The sequence below is a fragment of the Lissotriton helveticus genome, chromosome 12, assembly GCF_964261635.1.
Source record: "Lissotriton helveticus chromosome 12, aLisHel1.1, whole genome shotgun sequence".
NCBI lineage: Eukaryota > Metazoa > Chordata > Amphibia > Caudata > Salamandridae > Lissotriton > Lissotriton helveticus.
The window spans coordinates 82,128,520-82,152,089 of record NC_136073.1 but is presented as its reverse complement, the minus strand read 5'-3'; the positions used below and the strand labels follow the sequence as shown (position 1 = coordinate 82,152,089).

The following is a 23,570-nucleotide window of genomic DNA, read 5'->3' as shown; positions in this document are numbered from 1 at the left end:
AATTTATTTTTTTAGTTAGATTTTGTTTCATTTATAGTACAGGCAATATTTTTTATCTGTTTGATTTTAAACACAAGTTTCTGCAAAATCCCAGATATCATAGCATCACCTTCTTGTTTACTGCCGAGTTACATGCAGTGAACTGATTCAAACAGAATAAATTAAATAAAAGTTAACACAGGAAATAGAATAAAATTAGTACATTTATCAACTTTGCCGGTTTTTAAAATGTTCAAGTGCAAAAGAAAACTAATTTACATCTTAGACTGCACCATTATTTGTAGTAGAACATTTTAAAAGTTCTTAATTCAAACTGCAGCAGATGCACTCACATCCCTAAGTTATTGGTTGGATGTTTTAACATTTGAGGGAAAATATTTGAAAAGCTTTGTGAATCATTTTTTTTAATGAGTAAGTATGTTTAAATGAAGAATCATGAGTAGGGCACAGCTACACACACACATACTCAAAGGATATACTTTGTAAATTAGGCCTCACACCATATTCAATAGAAAAGGCTTTGTGAATCAGTTCATTAGAGTCTATACATGTGAAATCATCATGAATCAAGGTGGATTGAAATGTGAACTCTAAACAAAAAAAAAAACGTCAACAATATACAAATAAAACGACTTAACATTCTTTCAGATTTTGGTCTGTCGTGCACCGCGCCCCATAAGATAATCCTTTGTATTCATCTTGGATCTAAATATTATGATGTAGCATTTAGGAACAAATATGCAGCAAACCAAGGAATAACTGGAAGACAAGATGGCAAAGATCTCCATGGCCACCATGTACTTGCCCTTAGTGCTGAGGTAGGCAGGAATAAATGATACCCAGACACTGAGGAATGCCAACATGCTAAAGGTGATGAACTTAGCTTCATTGAAGCTGTCGGGCAGTTTTCTAGCTAGGAAGGCCACTATGAAACTGATGGCAGACAGAAATCCAAGATATCCCAACATGCACCAGAATGCAACCATAGAGCCCTCGTTACACCCCAATATAATTATTCCTGGCAGAGAATGAATGTCTTTTTCTGAGAAAGGAGGAGAGAGAATCAACCAGGAGATACACAGAATCACCTGAATGAGTGTAGAGACACCAATCACTGTGTAGGATAATTTGGGTCCTGTCCATCTTCTTAATTTACTATTGGGTTTGGTGGCATTAAAGGCAATGACTACCATGATGGTTTTGGCCAAGATGCAAGAAATACAAAGAGCAAAAGTGATACCAAAAGCAGTCTGGCTTATGAGGCATTTGTCTTGTGTTGGATAGCCAATGAATGTTAATGAGCAGAGAAAGCACAGGGTGAGAGACAGAAGCAGGATGTAGCTGAGGTGAGAATTACTCGCTTTGACTATGGGGGTGTTCCTATAACAAATGAAGAGTCCCAGAATGAGAGCTGGTATCACCGATGACAAAATGCTGATTGTTGCCAAGATAACTCCAAAGGTTTCAGTGTAGGAAAGAAAATCTGTCATCTTTGAGATGCATTTGTTCTGATTTTCGTTGGACCACTGATCCCAGGGACATACAAAGCATTCAATAGAATCTGAAAGATAGAAATAAAGAGAATTACATATGATTTGTTTTCTTGCAAATGTCATATCATGGCTCAAACCGCTGTTTTGTCGGTCCCTTACCACTTTGATTAGAAATTTCCCCCAGAACACAGGGGACACACTTGAAGCAACACGTGGGCTTTCCTGACATTATCGTTTTTCTGAATCCAGTGGGGCATTTGGAACTGCACACTGAGGTAGGTACCTGGATCAAAAAATAATTACATTGAGATAATGGGTTAATAATGAAATACTGTTTGAATTACTGCTAACTCCGACAACCTCTTGAAGAAGCAGGAGAAATCCTATGTAGTTATAGAAGGAAAAGTAACAGAATATGAGTGAACTCAAATACCACTTCTTATCTCTTTTGATAAAAATAAAGTATTCACTGGAAGTGGTTCACTCATGGGGGCTTCAATGCTGATGGATACAGTATCTAACATTACATAATATTATACATTATAAATACTTAACCTATCAATAGCAGATTCAGAAATTTAACACCATAGATAAAAATATAAAATGAATCATTCTTCAACTATTGCAAATTATTGTTAAAATGTATATTACCATTCTCAAACCAGTCGGTCAGAGTACCCCATATAGACACAAATATTACCTAAGCCTTGCTACTCTTTGTTTGAGAACTTTCTGCTTTCAATTTATTATAGCCTTAGAAGCTGGTCCACCACTTTCCAAAATGTATGGGGTCAGGGCACATGTAGTTTTCACAACATAGAGCCACACTATAATAATGAACAAAAGTTAATACCCACACACTACATGGGATTCGGATCATATGTAATAGGCATATTAGCACAATTCAGAAATCTGTAGCGCACTTTCATTAACATATATAGGGACTTATTTAGACTTCGGCAGAGAGGGCGATCCATCACAGCGGCAATATTGTACCTACTCCACTAAACTGAAGGGCTGCCCACCGGATTTACAGAATACAGATGAGAAAAGCTTAAGCATGTCATTGACAGAGACTACTCTGTCTCAAACATACTCCTCCGATGTAGTGACAGAGTAAGTTCCACCAGCAGTTTGACTGCCCAACCAGTGGGAGTCTAATGGCCACTTTCCACTGCCCCTTAACACCAGGCAAAAACCTGGCGGTATATGGCAGTGAAATTGCAAAATGCCTCCACACCATGGGAGACAAATCCTGCTTTGGGATTTTGTTTTTGAAAATATGATAACATGTCGAAAGATTTTTTGATGGTACCATCTGTCAAATATGTATTTCATTGACAGGAACTACTATGATGGTGCTTCTTGCAAACATTAAGAGATGTTAAGAGATGTCCCTGTGGCACCAACAATCTCTACATTTGGCAGGCAGAGGACCCCCAATGTGGGGGGAGTAAATTACCCTGCCATTCTGACATATTTACTTCCTTCAACTAAAGTCTAAATAAGCCCCATAGTTTGCCAGTGATTAGAAGATGTACACATAGGGCATTTATAGTCGATGCTAAGCTCTCACTGGAACAGATTAAGACCACATGCCAAACAGGGGTGATATCACCCATGGAGGACTGATTAATAACAAAGTGATGCCTCTTTTTATATTCACACAACAGTCCAGGAGATGATCCTGACTCATAGTTGAGCCCTGCTCCATAAGCTTAACCTCATCACTGCTGGTATAGTCCAGCAAGAAGTCAAATTGGGAATAAAATGGATCTAGGTTCTTTCCCACTTGTTCTGTCTTTCATCATCCTAAGCTTCTCTTCTGATGCACCCGACTGAGATTCAGAGGAATCTGAAGTTCAGGAATTGGTTGGACTGTAACAGGCTCAAGCACAACTTGTGCATCAGATGGGTGGACTAGAAGCAACCAGAAAAGGTGACTGTATCACTTCTAGAGTTTTCACCTTTGACTTTCAGCTGAGGATCTTTTGCCCAGGGAGATTTTCCTGGTTGCGCATACTGGTGGCCCTGGTCATCTTTGAACCCACCATTTGCCATAGCAACCACACCACAGCATATCTTGAAAGAGCTTAGGAACAAAAAGATGAGGCAGACTTAAATCCCACAACACCTAAAGGAGCGGTGCTACCTCTTATAGCATCTGTTCACTAGACGTAATTATTCGCTGTTAACTTCAAATTAGCTGGTTAGTGCTCTGAATGCAAAGGGACTCCCACCCAGAGTGAGAGGCAGCAGAAGCTCTGCAAAAGAGCAGACCAACATATTTTCCCTATCCTCAGCCCTCATAAGGTAACCTCTTTAACACCTTCCATGCTGGTGACGGAACCACTCCATCACCAGCCTCGGACGCGCTGTGCTGGTGACGGAGTGGTTCCGTCACAGCCCGGCCGCCGCGCCTGCGCGGTGCTGATTTCACGCCTGTGCGGCGCGTTCTATTTAGCGGGCGGGCCGTGACGGAACCACTCCATCACAAGCACAGCGGGCCCGAGGCTCATGACGGAGCGGTTCTGTCATGAGCATGGGAGCGCCGCGCGGCCCCGCTCTCCCTAGCGCTGCGGCGGGATTACCGTCGCAGCAAAGGGGTTAAAAGAGAATGTTTTGTCAGAGACAGAACTAGTCACGCTCACATTCTGAGAGATTTTATTTGGCTAGGGATGCACTGCATTCTCTGATACATCATCGTTTCAGCAGAGCAGTAATGTGAGCATTAGTTAGGTATTTCAATGATCTGCAAAGTATTATTTGCTTCCCCAGTTTTTCGTACATAATTTTGTTTTGCCCCTGACTTAGCTAGGTCTGACTATTAAGCGCGGTAGCATGACCTACTGACACCTCTACATAGGCAAAACAGTGCACAACACAAAAATACATAAATAAGTGCATTTTTTCAGCTCATTTCAGTCATAGGCAGGTTTGAGTGTTCCCTCTCCAAGCACTGGCTAGATGATTTGTCCACCAAATTTTGGATCGGCCACAAGGTTTCATTTCAAAGATGGGTATATTTTCAGAGAATGTTTGGTAATGGGTTCAAAACGTAGTTGCTCTACATTCTGCAACAGGTTTGTTGTAGGAGAACAGAGCAGTTGTCAAATCAGTGCAACATTTACACATGCCAAATGAGCTGAAAATGAATGACCATTTATTAATGGTTAAAAAGGGCCATATTGTGCCAATCACAATATGGTGATATGCCAACTGCACCAAAGATTACTGCCTAAGTACAGCGGAAATGAACATAGCACAACACAAGGACCATGCTGCCTGAATGAAAGTTCACTAAGCCACCAGTCACCTGCATTGTGGTTTGATCCATGGGAGGGCCATGACGCTAAGGTTTTTAACCCCCTCTCTTGTCAGCTTTAAAAGGATTGCTGTTTGCTCTGAAGGATAGCCCGTAGGTCTCCATGTGTCCCCACACACAATGTAGAGAGAAGCAGAACTTTGTTCTCTATACTGCAATGTGAACTTTGTTTTACTGCTCATTTTGCACTGGCCTGGCTTTCAGGAAACTTCTAAACTGCACTGGTTTCCTGGTGAGTGGCACTTCATGGGGCAGATGCATGGTAAAAGATGGATGTTGGCCGGTGGTGGCGGGTTGGAGCTGCCACCCAGCCCTTCCCTGCTCAAACTGAGCCTAGATGGGCTAGCAGAATATTGAGTGCAGCTGGCAGAGGTGAGTGTTAGCTGGGTATTTGGACAACATCTCTAGTTTTTAATATTGAGGGAAGAAATATCAGGAACAAAAATATTATATTACAAAAATAATGTGATGCTGAATTATCGCTGAGAAGAATATCGTGTTTTTGCCAGGTAAGTAATAACCTTGTTAAGAATGTAGTTGTTCTCAATATAATTTTCAATAATATAGTTGTGAAAAATAAAGTCTTTTAATTATCTTTATGTGTTTTAGTTCATAAATTAATGTTATGTATCACAATTGTTTGTATAATTGTTAATAATCTTTCTAGAACAAGTTTGTAATTTTGAGTGAATTTTAATTTTCTATTTAATAGCTAATATTAGCAGGTTGATAGTTTTGTGGAGGTATTAGGTGGGAAGTTAATTAAGTAATACATAAACAATGAATTATGAATGTATTAATCAATTGATTATTAATTATGTAAATTGTGCAAAACATTATATTTCTTTGTAATACTGTATGTGTGGATGGCTTAGTTTCTAAGAGTTTATGGTGGGATTTAATTAAGTAGTAATTAATTAACAATTAAGTATTCTTTTATTAATATTTATTTAATTGAATATTATCTTGTCATTTTTGTAATACTTTGAACATTTGTTATAATTTATGTGTGGGCTTCTGGGTTTGTAGGGGTTTAGGGTGGGAAGTTAATTAAGCAATACTTAATTAACAAATAATTATTATTTTATATTTTATTATTTAATTCATTATGAATGATGTAAACTGTTTAATAAGTTTATATATTATTTATATTTTAGGTGTGGGCTGTTGGGTTTGTAGGGGTATAGAGTAAGATATTAATCAAGTCAAACATATTTAACAAATAATTATTAATTAATTTGTTAGTTGATCATCAGTTATGTAAATTGTGTTATACTTTTTTATTTTAGTTATATTTTAAATATGAGCTGCTAGGTTTGTGAGGCGTTTAGTGTGGTAAGATAATTAAGTAATTAATAAATAAAAAAATGATTATTTTATTACATTGTTCAATAATTATGCAACTTGTTTAATTGTTTTTTATTCTTTAAGAATATGCAACTTTGTAGGGTTAATTAATAGTATTTATATTTACAGTTTTATATGTATTCTAAATAAATAGGATTATTCAAATATGTAATGTGTTTGAAGTGAAGTACTTTCTCTACTGCTGTACAGACTGGAGTGGAAATAGAAAATGGAATCCCTCAAGTCCAACGCGTTCCCTACAGTTGCACCGACTCAAGTGAAAATAGTAAATTTAACCCCTTCAAAGTTCAATGCTTTCCCTTCTGTTGCACAGACTGGAGTATGAATAGTAAATCTAACCCCTCCAAAGTCCAACACTTTCCCTACTGTTGCACAGACTAGATTGGGAGTAGTGAATGTAATCCTTAGGAAATCTAATGCTTTCCCTCCTGTTGCACAGACTAGAGGGGCATTCGCAAAAGTTACCCCTCTGAAGTCCAACGCTTTTCCTACTTTTTCACAGACTGTAGAGCGAATAGTAAATCCTACCCCTCCAATATCTAACGCTTTCCCTACTGTTGCACAGACTGGAGTGGGAGTAGTAAATCTTACCCCTTTGAAATTCAATGCTTTCCTTACTTTTACACAGACTGGAGTGGGAATAGTAAATTTCAATTGTCTGAGTCCAACGCTTTACCTACTATTATACCTAGTGGAGTATGCGCCAGAAAATCTTGCAACATCACTTCAATCTTCGAACGTCACTTTTTGTTCATTGGAATCCTGAACTTCACTGCAAGAATCATCTGATTCTGATGATTTTGTTACCGAACAATTTCTACCAGAACCTCACCCTCTCAAAAGATACACATCCATCGTATGGATTTTTTTTTTACTTTTCCAGACGGGCAAAAGAAATATAATGCCACCAAAATAACATGCAAGATTTGCCAGGCAGTTCTGTCCAGAGGAGATCCAAACAAGAAATACTCCTGTGGCACTGCTAGTATGCGCAGGCACCTCCAATCCATGCATCCTGTGAACTATGCTCACGAAGAATGTAGAAGACTGTGCCAAAATGCACCTCCAACACCGGCAATACCAAGTACCTCTGCGGCATCACCTTCAACATCACCACCAGACATAGATCCCCAATTCATGAAAGTTAGAATACACTGCGTGAAGTGCAATTGTTTAATTTGTTATGGGGAGCAATCAGTAGACCTAGTTTGCAGCGCAATTGATAACCATTGATGCTTCTTTTTTTTTTATTCCCTCAAAGTTCATGGTTTTGTTCATCCTGTTGACTTTTTTTTCTTTTTAAAAAAAAAAAACAAAAAAAGAAAAAAACGTTCAAAAAAATAATAATATATAAAAGTAGAAAAAAAAGTTATTTTCAGAACTAACTACTCTGGTTAAAGAAAGAGCTAAATTTATATGCTAGTGTATGAAAGTTTACATAAATGTATACATACTGCATAATTGACTAAAGAATGCATTTGTGGTATATGGTGAATTTATAACTGCAGAACTATAAGGAAGTGCATAGCATGACACTGTAAGCTCTTTAGCTACAGCTTGCTGAGCTACTTCGGAAGCACAGAGATGCAACATATGTATACAAATATGTTGGAAGTCTGTCCTTCCTTCTGCACTGCTGCTTAAACTGCAGGCATGTGGTGATACAGGCACCCATGCACCATGTTGTAAATATATATATATATATATATATATTTATTACCTACTGGCGGTCGCCAGTAGGTATATATAGTTAGGATTTTTTCTCTATGGGTTTTTTGAAAATTCTATGTCTAATAACTTTGGCGTTTGTGGACGGAATTGGCTGAAATTTTCAGGAAAATGGCACATTTTGTTTCTGAGCAGCCCTTGAAAATTTGGGGGGGGTTCGTCCAGTGGGGGCCGAGAAAAAAGGGGGGTCCCAAAACGTGTTTTTAACATTGAGTTTTCCATAGGGCGGTTGGCCTCACTTTTAGCCCGAACGGCTGAATGGATTTGCACGAAACTTGGCAAAATTGTAGGGACTGGTAGCCCGATGTGCCTTTTGTAGGTCTCAATATATGTGCTCCAGTGGATTTTGAGAAATTAACGTTTAAAAAAAGATATATATCTGTAACAGCGCTCCGCTTCGCGTAACGGAGGTTTGCGAAGCTGATTGGTCATTCTGTCACTGGGCTATAGTTGGGCTACATCTGGCTGATATTTGGGCTACATTTGTTTTTTTGTGTGTCTGGCGGCCATCTTTGGGCTACATTGGGCTACATTGGGCTTCATTGGGCTACATTCGGCTAATTAGCAAATAGCTCATCGCAAACTAGGAATGGTAAAGAATCGCTATTTATTCCTTAAAGTTCGCTATTTAGGAAATGCAAATAACTTTGATGATACATATGGCGGTTCATCTCTAACAAGATAAGAAGCATAGGGATACATTTATGATGACTGGCGCATCACCAGGGATGTGTTAGTCATTCTGTGCCGCTGTTCCGTCACCTATGGTGTGCTGCATTTACAATGCGGCGCATCATGGGGCAAAAACAGCACAGATGCGTGATGTATCTGTGCCGTAAAGGTGGCGCATTGCTGGAGTTGTATCGCAAGTGTGATGAAGCTCCAGCAAGGGTCGGGGGTGCCCCTGTCGCACGGTTTCTGTTCTCACACAGAACTGTGGACAGAGGATTGGAACCTCGGCGAATGCATTGCTGGAGTTGTATCGCAAGTGTGATGAAGCTCCAGCAAGGGTCGGGGGTGCCCCTGTCGCAGGGTTTCTGTTCTCACACAGAACTGTGGACAGAGGATTGGAACCTCGGCGAATTAGGGTGTCCCAAAACTCACGTTAGTAATCAAAAACTCCTTAGCAAGCTAGGTACAGTGTCACATTGGATATAACAAACTCTCAATGTTTAGACAATCCAGAATATGAACTTATAGTACCTCAGGATACGTGGAACTCATGAACAGTCGGTCGTTATAGATTTCTTAGAAACCAGAACATGGAGTTAAGAAGAACAGATGTGTATTTGAAATGTTTATTTACTAATGCCGTCTTCTCAGGCGTAGTACCTTAGATAATAAAAGTACACATATTATCAGTAGCAAAATTACCAGCATAGTTACTAGTACATAAAAAGTGAATGGTGATAGTATGTTAACATGCTGTAAATGAATAAGAGTTAGCAACACTTATAAGCAGCCGCGGGCCGTGGAGGGAGTTACGGTGAGGCAGGGAGGCGGGGAGGGGGAGAAGCAGGGTGGAGAATACAAGTACACATATTATCAGTAGCAAAATTACCAGCATAGTTACTAGTACATAAAAAGCGAATGGTGACAGTATGTTAACATGCTGTAAATGAATAAGAGTTAGCAACACTTATAAGCAGCCGCGGGCCGTGGAGGGAGTTACGGTGGGGCAGGGAGGCGGGGAGGGGGAGGGGCAAGGTAGAGAGGGCTCCACCCTGCTTCTCCCCCTCCCCACCTCCCTGCCCCATCGTAACTCCCTCCACGGCCCGCGGCTGCTTATATCTCACCCTCCCTAATACACATATTATATTATTTGCTAAGAAGGTCTCTTTGTGTTGGTTTAGGGCGTGCCCATACTTTAGTGTCTTAGATTTGAAGGAATCACATCAGCATACACCAGCTCTCTCTTCATGTGAACCGCATCAACTGTTGTGTATGTGTGTTCGGCAAAGCAATATAAAACCCGCCTCATGCCCAGAATTGGCAGAAGTTGCACTTATGTTATGAGTATGAAGTCGTGGAGATCAGACCTCATAACAATTCTGTATCGTGTTGTTCTTGAAACTTTAGCACTCGCTGTACAGATATAGTTTAACAAGTAAAGCAGATAGTAGACCAATAACATATTATTCTCATGTAAACCACGATGAACTACTAGGTGGAAAGCTAAAGCAACAACTAAGTGTCGTGTGCAGAAGTTGCAAAAAAGGAAAAATGGCGTTTAAACCGGTAATGAGCCCATGCTAACTTAACACGGTGTAAAGATATCCAGGACCTAGATGACACCTCCTCATGATCCGGAAACGAACTGAATAAGATAATAGAAGTGCCATCTCATGAGAGCAGATTGCAAGTTTATATGTGGACGGTCCGCAAGGTAAAGCATTAAAAACTAGGAAAATTTAATGCTAAAGAAAAATAAAACAGCCAAGTACTTTATCGAGTCTTAAGCCAATAGGCAAGGTAAATAATAAAAACTTGACAAATAAGTCAATGAATTGTCAATGAAATGCTAGTACTCAGCATATCAAACATGAAAAAGGTCTATGACATAACTGTGTATGCAAAATAAGCTGCAACAGCCTCCAATAGGAAGTCACCGTCTTCATCCGAAAACAGTTCAGCCATCCAATTTAAAAGCGGAAAAGAACATACGTGCTCTCCCAGCACCGGATCCTCTATCACCATCAGAGGACAGCTCGGTGGGTTTTCAAGAAAGCTCTGTTCCAAGAAAGACTGTGCTGCCGCCAGTAAATTCCAGGGACCAAGTAGTCCATGCATCAATGCCACAGCCATAATCCTTTCGCCAGGACAAACCAACTCGTGAGTAATGATAGGAGTCATCAGCTGATTAAAGTCGACGTCAGGAGAAACCGGTCCGCAGAGACACAAATCAATGGCCCAATCGAAATCACAGGTCAGGCAGTGAAATACAGGCTGGACACAGGTGAAGTAGGAGAACCGAAAAGATAATCCATATGCCGTGCTTAATATCGCCAACGGCATTGTGCCATAATATTCTAGCATGCGATTGCGGAACAGTGTCAGCAGCTGCAGGGTCGGAGGTTGCATAGGAGGGACATCCATATTTAAAAATGTAAAAAAGCACAAGAGCGTCCGCTGGTAATGCAAGTAAAAATGCCAATCTACGAACCAGAGTGCAGAAAATACAATGAAAGGAAGCAGGGATGACTCCAAAGATTTTCTCAAATGAAGTCACGAGACCACTGGTAACAACTTTAAAAAAGTGTGCCAGGGACTTTGTGGAGGATGCGTTAAAGATAGTCGGAAACATGTTGCTGAAATTGAAAGGCAAATCTTAATTGAAAAGGGTGTGCACCTCTGTATGGGTGTTCGCTATGTGAAGTACGAAAGTTTCACGGGCCGAACTCAAGGCCACCTCTCTCTGAGACAAAAGAGCTCTTATTCTTGCCATGCCGTTGAAACGTGTCCCAAGGTTGGTATTTGTGGCCAGATTGAAAACTCCCTATGTTCATGTGTGGGAGGAAATAGAACATTTCTGCAGCAAATAACCCGTTCACTTACTGTTACGATAAAAGGAATACTTTTAATTAACTCAGAACAATCTTCATTATTGAGCATCAAATAACTACCATTTTCCAACAACTTGAACGTGGGGATGATAGCAGGAACTGGCGTGCCTTGCAACACGCAAGCCATATTTGGTCGGTGTTTGTTGCATGAACCGTGTAACTGTATGTGCCTACACATTAGTGAATGATCTGGCGTCTCAGTGCATTCCTCTCCATTCAGATAAACTTCTTGATCATCTTTGAAACATCTGTATGTGTATGGAAGCGACCAGACCTCATGAAGAAAAGCACTACCTAAAGGTTCATAACGACCTATTGGTATATATTTCATACAATTTGAAAACTTATATAAAGCAAAAGGCAGCGTTATTAAACCGTGGATAAGGCATGTTGCCAAAAAACCCGCAATCCTCTGCTGATGATGTCACTGAGCATGTCATGAATGATGTAATATGTGACATCATCAGCAGTGGATTACGGGTAATGGTATCTCTAGTTTACTCCCTTATAGCTGTGTTTCTTTTAACATAAGTGTCTGTTTCCTTCCCTTATACTTACTGTTTTTGGTTCGCTTCCGGTTCGCGTACCGGCGAACGAACTAGGAAGCAAACTAAGAGAAATAGAGGTTGGCACAGTTCCAAATATTGTACCAATTTTTTAATAACGGGGAGGTAGTTCTGAAAAGAACTTTTTTTTTTTTTTTTCTGAACATTTTTTTACTGTTTTTGAATTTTTCGGAACAGTTTTATATTTTTTTGGGTTTTTCTTGGAGGGGGCAATGAAAACGATTCATTGTAAAGGGCTCAACAGGAGCAACACAACAAAAAAAGAGAAGTATTTATTATTTTGGGCGTTTCGGACAAACTTGCATATGATAGTCAATAGCTCTGTTGATCAGAGTGATGCTTTTTTCTCCGTAGGAAATGAATCCATCGCAAAATGCGCAGATGTGTTTTACATCACCAAATCTCATTTGTATATTTGGCACCATCTCCCTGCCCTCTGGTCCCGTTACTTCCGGTACAACAGATCTTCTGGCCATAATAGGGAGATTATCTAGGTCGTTCCGAAACTGTGCAGCACTGTAGTTGTTAGGATGCCACCTAGTCATATGGCGATGCATTGTGTAGTTTCCGAAACTGTATTTTTTGTCGGTCCCTCTGGACAGTCTATCTTGACATATAAGGCAAGTTACGTATCTTGCATTTACTTTTTTCTGACCTTTGGGAATTTTAAAAAATTGCCAAATGAAGTTTTCCGGTGAGACGTCCTGGGCTGCTCAGGCAAAAACTGCCTCTCTTCGTGCTCGTCCTCCTGTTCCTCTTCTTCTTCTTCTTGTTGAATTACAACTTGAGCAGGTGGTCCACTCTTCCTTGGATGTGGTGGAGGTGGTGGGGAAGCACCAGCTGAAGCTACTAAAGAAGCCATTGCTCAGTGATCACAAAGGGTCTTTCTCTCACAATGATGAAAGTCAGAGTGAGGAAAGAAGGAGGGATTTTCATCATTTGGGAAAAACAAGAGTTCTCAACCAATCAAAAGTGTTCATTTTAGATTATATGACCTAGTCTTACATCATTAGGAAACCAAAAGTGAAATGAACCAATGAAAAGTGTTATTACCAAGTCACATGACTTGCTGTGTTTACGTTAAGCGCTTTGCAGGGCCTCCCGGTTTGCTTCCAGAAACCTGCGCTTTGCGACTCGCTTCGCGTACCAGTTCGCTAACGTAGCACGTCATATGACGTATCACGCGACAACGTGAAACGTCATGCGGACGGGAGGCGTCACGATGTTGTTTTCTAACGCGGCACTTGCGGTAAAGAAACGTTTACCGGCTCGCGGTCTATTTCGCGGCATCAAGGTCAGCTAACGGGAAGCTTCCCGATTCGCGAAGCGGGAACGAAGAAAAAAAAATATTTAAAAAAAAAATTATTCATAAACATATAAAATATATTTTTGGATTTAAAGAAGAATACATTTTACAGCTACAGATATTAGCTGTTAAAAAACCAATGAAATTCACAGAAAAAACCATAGGTTATAGACCATATATAGTTAGGAATTAGCATTTACAAAACCTTGAAAATTCACTGAAAAAACCATAGGTTATAGACCATATATAGTTAGGAATTAGCATTTAGAAAACCTTATTTTACTCACACAAAACCATTGAAATTCCATATATAGTTAGTTGCACTAACTATATATCGCGCACCCGCAATCCACTGCTGATGATGTCACATATTACATCATTCATGACATGGTCAGTGACATCACTGATGACATCACTGATGACATCTCAAATGACATCACTGATGACATCACTGATGACGTCTCATTTGGCATCATTCTTGTGCTAATACGATAAACCTCTTCAGACTCTAATATAACCTTAGATACACTCAGTGTATACAGACACTCACACACTGCCACTCATCCATGGAGTTACTCACACACCCAGTCAGTCATGCAAAGAAACAATCTCACCTCCATTTCTTCAACTATACAGTTATACACACCTTACTTATTGAAACATATACTAACACATATTTACTCTCTTATACAATCCCTGATACAAGTTCACAATGATCGATACAACCACTCACTCAGTGGCTCTCATGCACAGTAATTTATATATGCCAACTCTCACATGTACTGTGTTTTACATATGTACTTACTATGACATGTAGCATTGAGATATCCATTCACTCATCAATACACTCATGCACACAGTCAACTGCCCATGTAGCTGTTTCCACATGCACTCTTGAACTCATACACCTAGTGAATAAACTGCTCACACATCTATGCACAGAGTCACACACCTTCCAGCCACCCCCACACAAACTCAATCTCCCATAGAAATACTTGGGCAACCAATTAATAACACATATAGCCTCTCGTATAGCTAATGATCAACACATGCAGCAGTTTACATCACAACAGACATAATGATGCACAAATTAAGACAGTTTAGTCACTAACCCATGCATTCAGTGAGACACATTTAATCACTCACTCATACAGTCAGTCACGCACCTACTAAATCCTTCATCCAGACACTTATACATCCACTCATTCTTCAATATGTAAGACATATTTTAACTTTACAGAAACATACAGTCACTGGATGTTGTCATCAGTGATGCCATCAGTGATGTCATTTGAGATGTCATCAGTGATGTCATCAGTGATGTCACTGACCATGTCATGAATGATGTAATATGTGACATCATCAGCAGTGGATTGCGGGTGCGCGATATATAGTTAGTGCAACTAACTATATATGGAATTTCAATGGTTTTGTGTGAGTAAAATAAGGTTTTCTAAATGCTAATTCCTAACTATATATGGTCTATAACCTATGGTTTTTTCAGTGAATTTTCAAGGTTTTGTAAATGCTAATTCCTAACTATATATGGTCTATAACCTATGGTTTTTTCTGTGAATATAGATATAGATAGATAGATAGATAGATAGATAGATAGATAGATAGATAGATAGATAGATAGATAGATAGATAGATAGATAGATAGATAGATAGATAGATAGATAGATAGATAGATAGATATGTATATATATATATATGCTAAGGTGTATTGAAGAATGAGAGGGTGATTTAGTAGGTGTGTGACTGACTGAATAAGTGAGTGATTATTCGTGTCTCACTGAATGCATGGGTTAGTAAGTGTGAATGTCTGTATTAGTATGTCAGTTGGTGTTTGAGCCGCTGCATGGGATGGAGAGTAGCTACATGAGTGTCTATGTGGGTTATTGATTGGTTATCTGAGTATCTATATGGGTGCCACAGTGTCTGTGTGGGTGGATGGGGGTGTGTGACTCTGTGCATAGATGTGTGAGTGGGTAATTCACTGGGTGTATGGGATCAAGAGTGCATCTGTGAAGGGCTGTAGAGGTAGGTGAGTGTGTGTATGGGCGTGTTGGTAAGTGAATGGTTGTCTCAGTAGTACATGTGTAAGTAACTATATATGTGAAAGGCAGTATATGTGAGTGTTGGGGCATATAAATCACTATATGTGAGAGTGAATGATTGTGAGAGTGGCTGTATGGATGAGTGTGTGCTTGTATCAATGATTGTTTAAGAGAGTAAGTATGTGTTAGTATCTGCATGAATAAGTGAGGTGGTATAACTGTATTGGTGAGTAAATGCGAGTGTGAAAGATTCTTTGCATGATAGACTAAGTGTGTGAGTAACTCTACGGATGAGTGGCGATGTGTGAGTGTCTCTATAGGTGTATGAGTTCAAATTATAGTGTTATATTGATAAGAGACTGCATGTATGAGTGACTGTTTGGGTGAATGAGTGGACATGTGTGTAGACCTAGGAATCAGTGAGTGGGTATGTAGTAACTGGTATTGGTGTGTCTATAGTTTCTAAAATGGTAGTCTGTATTTTAGAGTGGATGTATCAAAAGTTATATTAGGGTGTGAGGAGGTGCATCATATCACGTGGATGATGTCATCAGTGATGTAATTTGAGATGTCATCAATGATGTCATCAGTGATGTCACTGACCTTGTCGTGAATGATGTAATACGTGTCATCAGCAGTACATTGGGGGGGGGGCGCGAGTTATAATTAGCTCAACTAACTATAACGGACGAATTTCTATGATTTTGTACGAGTGAAGTGTCCAACTACCTACAATGTCCCTGAAACCTATGGTTTTTTCAGTGAATTTCTATGTTTTTTAAATGCTAATTTCTAAAGATAATGTCCCTGAATTTCAAAGGTTTTTTAAATCATAATTTCTAACTATAACGTCCCAGAAACCTATGGTTTTTTCAGTGAATATCAAAGGTTTTTTAACCCATTGGCTGCTTCCGCTTTTTTGCGGCAGTGCGGCCATTTTAAAAAAAATGGCACGGTCGCGTCGGCCATTGGCCGAAGACAGCAGCCAACAGGTTAAATGCTAATTACTTACTATTCCTATAGAGGTAGGACATGTACAGAAAGAGTAAGAAAAGCCCAGAAAGAAGAAAAAGAAATGCAGAAAGGCGCAATAGAAGTCCAGAAAGACGAAGAAAGGTACAGAAAGAAGCAAGAAATATGCACAAAGAACCAACAGAGCTGCAGAAAGCGGCCTTGTTGCAAAGTCATCCTATGCCCACAATGTTTTGCTGACTGGTACTGGTGGTAACTGACTCTGACTACCCAGGCCCGGAGCCAGTGTTATCCTGAAAGACACATAGAATACAGTGAAAACACCTACGTAGGTGTAAGGAGGAAGAAGTGTGGCGCAGCGGCCAGGGTGCCTGACTCCGGACCACAGGGTTCATGGTTCCATCCCTGGCTCCAGTGGCAGGTTTACTCAGCACCATGTGACTCTGGGCAATAGCTTGCTTAATCTTCCCGACAGCCCCCTACGCCGGGACACCTCCGTCAGAGGTAGCTGTGCGCTTTACAAATGCTGGCATACACTAGGGTACACTATGGGTTGGGGTACCCCTGTGATTGGCATGACCTCCCCTGTAAGGCCCTAGTACCTAATAGGGCATAGGAATTAAAACTACCTTTAAGTCAGAGGTGAATAAACAGGCAAGAAAGGTGCAGAAAGAGAGTACAGGGGTGCTGAAAGAGGCAAGAGGGATACAGAAATGTGCAAAGGAAGTACAGAAAGAAGCAAGAGCAGTGCAGAAAGAAGCATGAGAACTGCAGAAAGAAGCAAAAGAGGTAGAGAAATAGGGGAAAAGGTGCAGAAATTTACAAAAGAGGTGCAGAAACAAGCAAGAGAAGTGCAGAAAGAGGCAAGATAGTTGCTGAAAGAAGCAACAGAGATGAGAAAGAAGCAAGAGCAGTGCAGAATGGACCAACAAAGGTACAAAAAGAGGGAAGAAGATTGCAAATAAAAGGAAGAGAAGTGCAGAAACAGGCAAGAGAAGTACAGAAAGAAGCAAGAGAGGTGCACAAACAGGCAAGAGAAGTGCAGAAAGAGTCAATAGAATTGCTGAAAGGAGCAATAGAAGTGTAGAAAGAAGCAAGAGAAGTGCAGAAAGAGGCAAGTGAGATGTAGAAACAGGCAAAAAAGATACAGAAAGAGGGACGACGAATGCAGAAAGAGGCAACAGGGGGCAGAAAAAAGCAAGACAGGTTTAAAAAGAAGCATGGGAAGTGCAGAATGAAGCAACAGGGGTGCGGAAAGAGGCAAGAGAAGTGCAGAAAGAACGAAAAGAGGTACAGAAGGAAGCAAGAAAACTTTAGAAAGAGACAAGAGAGTTGTGGAAACAGGCAAAAGAGGTACATAAAGATGTAGCAGAGGTACAGACAGGGGCAAGAGTGGTGCAAAACAGCTAAAAAGGGTACAGAAAAAGGTGAGAAGGGTGCAGAAAGTTCCAAGGAAGGTACAGAAAGAAGCAAGAACAGTGCAAAAGAACCAACAGAGATGCAAAAAGAGGCAAGTGAGGTACAGAAGGAGGCAAGAGAACTGCAGAAAGATGCAAAAGAGTTGCTGAAGCAGGCAAAAGGGTGCAGAAAGAGGAAACAGGTGGGCAGACTGAGGCAAGAGTAGCTTAGAAAGACGCAATAGGGGTGCAGAAAGAGGCAAGTGAGGTGCAGAATGAAGCAAGATAAGTGCAGAAAGAAGCAACAGAAGTGCAGAAAGACAGAAGAGGGGTGGAGAGAGGGAAACAAAAGAAGTGCAGAAAGAAGGAACAGAGGTTCAGAAAGAGGCAAAAAAGGTGCAGAAAGACATAAGAGGGATACAGAAAAAGGCAAAATAGGTGCGGAATGAGGGAAGAAAGGTGCAGAAAGAGGCAAGAGGGAACAGAAAGAGGCAAATGAGTTGCAGAAAGAGGCAACAGAAATGCAGATAAAGGCAAGAGAGGTGCAGAAGGAAGCAAGAGTGGCTTGCACACCATTAGTACCAATTTAACACCCACATTTAGCAATAAGCAACAGGTGACTTCTAGGATTGCAAAGGGCCTTCCAACAAGCTGTAACATAGGAGCTAGAAACAAGGTTTTTTTTGTTCAAATCTACAGATGCGAAAGTCGGTGCAGCCAAACAGTTGCATAATTCCAGTGGCCCTGCTCATACCTCTGACTAGGTCCAGAAGTGCTCCTCAGTGATTCCTTCTTTTTTGTCTCATTGAGTTCATAGTTGAGTTTTTATGGAAACAAGGAAGACTAAACCTGACATTACCACTCCTCAACACAGACTACCAAACCACATAATCACTCTACATAACACATAATCCCACTCTACATAATTCCTATACACTAAATACCACATACTTTCTATCCACATAATTTCACTACACAACATACCACATAATTCCACTACACACAACGTACATCCGCTCCATTCCAAAAAACATTGGTAAAAACATTTGCATTTACAACACCGACAGCTCTAATTCTCTCAAATGCGAAACCTATTACATTGCAAACACTTCTTTAACTAGTAGTCATGTTTGCAGAGTTAGGGATGAGGTCCACTTGTGTCCTGAGTACTTCAGGACACAAGTGGACCTCATCACCCCACCAGCAGTGCGCCAAGAGGTGCGTTTGCAGAGTGGTGTAAAAATGGTTGTGGCCTCGGACCACCTCTCTGCAACGCAGCTCTGTGGCGCATATTGGAGGTACCTGGTGGGCTAGTTGGTCCCCATGGCTCCTCAGTATTCAATGGGAATTAATTACCCAACTAACAACGCACCAGGGGGCGCGTTTGCAGAGTGGTGGAGAAAGGGGGCATGGCCTCCAGCGAGATGTTGTGTACTCCCAAATAACAGAGTCCAAAGCTGTTCCCAAAACTCTGTGGGTGTCATCCTGAGGGATGCTTGTGTATAGACTTTCTATGTCTAATGTAACAAGGATGATGGAGCCTTCCTCAAAGGTGAAGTTTTCTAACAATTGTAGTACGCTTTTCGTATTTTGAGATAAGTGGAGGTGTTCTGTATTAGGGGTTTTAGAAAATGGTCACAGAACACTGAAAGGGTTTCAAGGAGTGAACCGATCCCCGACACGATAGGTCTGCCCGGAGGTGGTATTGCATTCTCATGTGTTTTCAGCAGGGTGTAAAAATACGGTATTGTATTCTCACCTGCCGTAAGAAATGCCGCCTCATGTTTGGAGATGTACTCATTATCTTCTGCTTCCTTGACTAAGTCATAGATGCGTGATTTCAGTTCTGGTGTAGGATCTATTGTAAGGGGGTATAGTTTGTCCTGTTGTCCAGAAGGGTTAGACATACTGTGTCGTAATCAGATGTATTCTGGATCACAATGCCACCCCCCTTCACAGCAGGTTTAATGGTGATTTCTTTATTGTTCTGTAGGTCTCGGAGTTTCGTTTCACTCTTCAACCCACAGCTAAGTGTTTTGCGATGCCGTGTGCATCCTTTCGCACTACTAATACCGTTTTCTGTTATTTTACTGTCCTCCCTCTTATTGGGTGTGCCATTTTTCGCCTCCACTGCCCTCCCGAGACCTATGGGGCGTGGATCTTTTAGCTGACAAGTGAGAGCTCTTATCACATACTATTAAAACGCTGGGTCATTTTATGAGTCACTGTGTTTCCAATGGCTTCACATTTTGGCCCATTGATCTCTAGTCACGAGTATCGATCTATACGCCATTACCGGTGTGGAGGGCCACTAGTTACGCCTTTCTTCTTCCTTGCATAGTGCATGTCCATGCCTCTGTCTGCATTTAAGACCGATGGTTTCTGCACAAATATACCTCCTATGACACCATGGTCACGCAAGTATGACTAGTCATAAGCACATTTACTCTGAGATTGGTCCTTTAGAGAACCCAGTAGACAGATCTTACTAACTAAGTGTTTGTCTTTTTACATGTTTGTATGTCTTTTTCTTTCCAGACTATACAGGTTCCTCTGATTTTGAGGGAAACCCCACAACTTGTTGGTTTGTTCTCTTTTTTCTTGCACTTATTAATTTTTACACTATTTTTTTACTTTCACGTCCTCAGGTAAGTGTGGGCCTTAGCGTGCCCATACCGCCGAGGTACACTCCCCATGGTCCTGAAGAATGGCCAGTAAATTACACATAACGGGCAGAAACATGTCGACCCGACTTTAAGTGGAAATATCCAAATAATTTATTTGGCAATTTCCCAACACATACTTTTAATATGTCAGGTTGACCACTGAATAAAGTTTTTGTGTGGGATACAACCTTGACATTTTTAACTCACCTTTTCACACTACTGTCACAAAAACCAGCTCCGCAGTATCCTGGCGTGGTAGCACACCAGGGAGGCATTCGGCTTCTCCTGGTGGGCCCAATGATGAAGCATGTCACCAACCAGGGTGGTGAGTGAGGGCTTTCTGTAAAATCCAATGAGATTTACTATTTTCACCTTTCTCCCTTGTTTGTGCTTATACACATAGAACGACTGACACTCTTCTGTTGTTTGATATACATTTACCTGGGGGACTGAGAGTGTCTTTTTCCCTCTCTCTCTTGTTGTTGAAACGTTCTGAAAAGTAGGCCAGAAGAGTAGCCTCTTGAGTCACTCTGGGAACCTGGATTCAGGTGCAGGTTGAAATCCCTATGACTCAGGCAGAAGGGCGGCAGGGCAGCATCCAGCAAGGAAGGAGTCCTGCAAAGCAATAGTCAGGCAAGGCTGTAGTCCAGCAGTGTGGCAGTCTTTCAGCAACATAGCAGCCCTTCTTCCTGGCAGGGTCTCCATGGTCCAAAAGTACACTGACCTGTCGGTGTCTGAAATCCAGAATTCATGCCAGGTACATCCCTTCAAGTGGGAGAAGCTTCTAGAGGTTTCCCTTCAAAGTGTGGAGGCAGGACACGGTTTAATCAAGTTTAAGTAGGGTTGTGCCTAGCTCTGACCTCCCATTCTGCCATTGATGGCCCATCCAGGGACACCTAAGCCCTCCAAGGGCTAGTTGGCTGGCTTTCCGATCTAAAGTCTTAGGGACATCAAATACTTTCAACCACCCTCCACCTGCATCTAGACTCTGCCATCTGTGAGTCTACCCTCGCATGTGGTGTCACTTCATTCCTGGGCTATTGGAAGGGGGGCTAAGGTGTTTTATGCAACAGAATCAATGCATCACTGCCATTGCACTAATCAAATCCAGGGCATTCGCCTCTGCTGCATGGATCGACAGCAACACATCACCTATGGACTACCACTGTGCAACACTCTTCCCAGTGCAAGGACCTTGCATCCCCGTCGAAGGCAGCCTCAAAGACAACAATGAACCTCCACATTGCAGCACTTCATACATTAGAGGCAATAGATCGCCACTGATACGTAGATCAGGACCCGCGTATTGCCACCGCTGCATGGATTGGCACCAACACATTGTCTTGTCCACATCTTGCATCCTCGCCATTGACAGGACCCTCAACACTGACAGATCCAGGATGGAGGTACTTTTGCTGAGCGGGCCAGCCTAGACCCTATGGCCGGTTCGTGCTCCATTGTGGTCGGCCTGAACTTTTGACTTTATCACAGTATAGCACAACCGTATCCCTTGTTGCGGCTTTGTGCTTTTGCCGCTACTTTCACTTAAAACATTAGGAATCAACGTCTCTGGTTCTACATATTGGAATTTTGTTGTGTTAAATAATTTAGTAAAAGGTAATCTATGTTTCTGAATTGGTTTGGAAATTTTCTTGAGTCGTGTTTTCACTTCATTGTTGTTTGTGTACTGCATGAATACTTTACATATGGCCTCTATGTTAAGCCTGACAGCTTTTTTTGCCAAACTACCCAGGATTAAGCACAAGTTAATTTTGTGACTTATTGTGGTTCACCCTGCAAGGGATTGTGGCTGTTGCTTGATCAGGGCTCATCACAAAAACCTATACTTACCTACGTATTTTTTACTTGTGGATATTGTGGTCGTAGATATTTTGCCCACAATATTATGGTAGCATGATATCCTGGAAACAATACTCTGGGGGGATACATGAAATGGTAGTAAAGATTGTTCACTAGCCAGAATAAAAAGAGTTTATGATTAAAGAAGTATTATCAACATGTAAAAATAGTAAAGTGTTTGCAACCATCAGCAAATGCTACACCTTTAATTATTAACACGTGTTTCCCATAAATCAGGTTTAGAATCGTTCCACAAAGTGCTTGCAAACAGTTGTTTCAACATAATTTTTAGGTTAAAAATATTGCTTTTGGTTAAGGCCACAAAGACTTGCTCTTAAGTAGCCTATATGCTGTTTCCAGGGACAGAACATTACAACTAGAACCATTGCTAAGATCCTTAATGCAACCTGTAACTCCACCTGGTACCTTTAAGATAAGGTCTCTCCCTGCACCTCAAGTCATGTCCTGCAATCTCACAATATCTATCTGCGCAGTTTTATTGATATTGTAAGATTTCATGAAGGCTCTGAAAACTTTATCATTCACCACAGTTGATTTGCACATTTTCATTTGTCTTGTGCACCATTCTTCTCTCAAGTCTAGTAGTGGTTTCGTTTTCGATGCTGCAATAATGAATATTTAAGTTTTACAGCTAAACTTGTAAATACCACAGGAGCCTCAATAATGTTTCTTGTTTTTTTCAAATGCTTATCCTTATACACAGTTCGTACTGAGTAAGCAACTTACAACTGATGCTTCTTGTTGAAAGTTGGCATCTCGTTCCTGGATGCTGCCTGCAGACCAATAAATAGCACTGGCATTGACGTTCAGGGTCTTCCCTGGAGGTGCACTGGAGTCGTAGCTTCCCACCTTTAGATGCCTGATGGTACCATCTGGATCCTTCTGCCAGTTTACAATGTCATACTGTGCTGGGGGGTTGCCAGAACTATCAAATAACGTTTCAGCGCCTTCTCTTCCCAAGCGCACATTCTTGATGTAGTGAAGGATCTGAAGGCAGGAACATGTCATAATCAAGTTAGCATTTTCCCTGGGTTACTGTGGTTAATCCTGTCTTTCAGGTAAAAACCTCTTCCATTCTCATCACTATAATTTTGCATTTTTTGGAGAGTCTAGAAGATCAGAGTTTGAAACTTCAGTCTTACAATTGTTAGAACTGTTATGATATGTTAGGGATATTATTTGGATGTACGCAATTTGTTTGAATTAGATTTAAAATGTGCCTTGCTTGTATGTAGGTTGTTTTAT

At 40.9% G+C, this 23,570-nt stretch overlaps 1 protein-coding gene across 1 annotated transcript in view; it reads right to left on the bottom strand.

Annotated features, from left to right (window-relative positions):
• Window positions 1-644: 644 nt before the first annotated feature.
• Window positions 645-23,570, bottom strand: part of LOC144797872 (extracellular calcium-sensing receptor-like) — an 87,245-nt gene continuing 64,319 nt past the window's right edge. The window contains exons 4-6 of the mRNA XM_078668675.1: window positions 23,079-23,312; window positions 1,653-1,776; window positions 645-1,561 (exon numbers count right to left, since the gene is read on the bottom strand). Of these exons, the coding sequence (XP_078524801.1) occupies window positions 645-1,561; window positions 1,653-1,776; window positions 23,079-23,312 (1,275 nt within the window). The remainder of the gene's footprint in view (window positions 1,562-1,652; window positions 1,777-23,078; window positions 23,313-23,570) is intronic.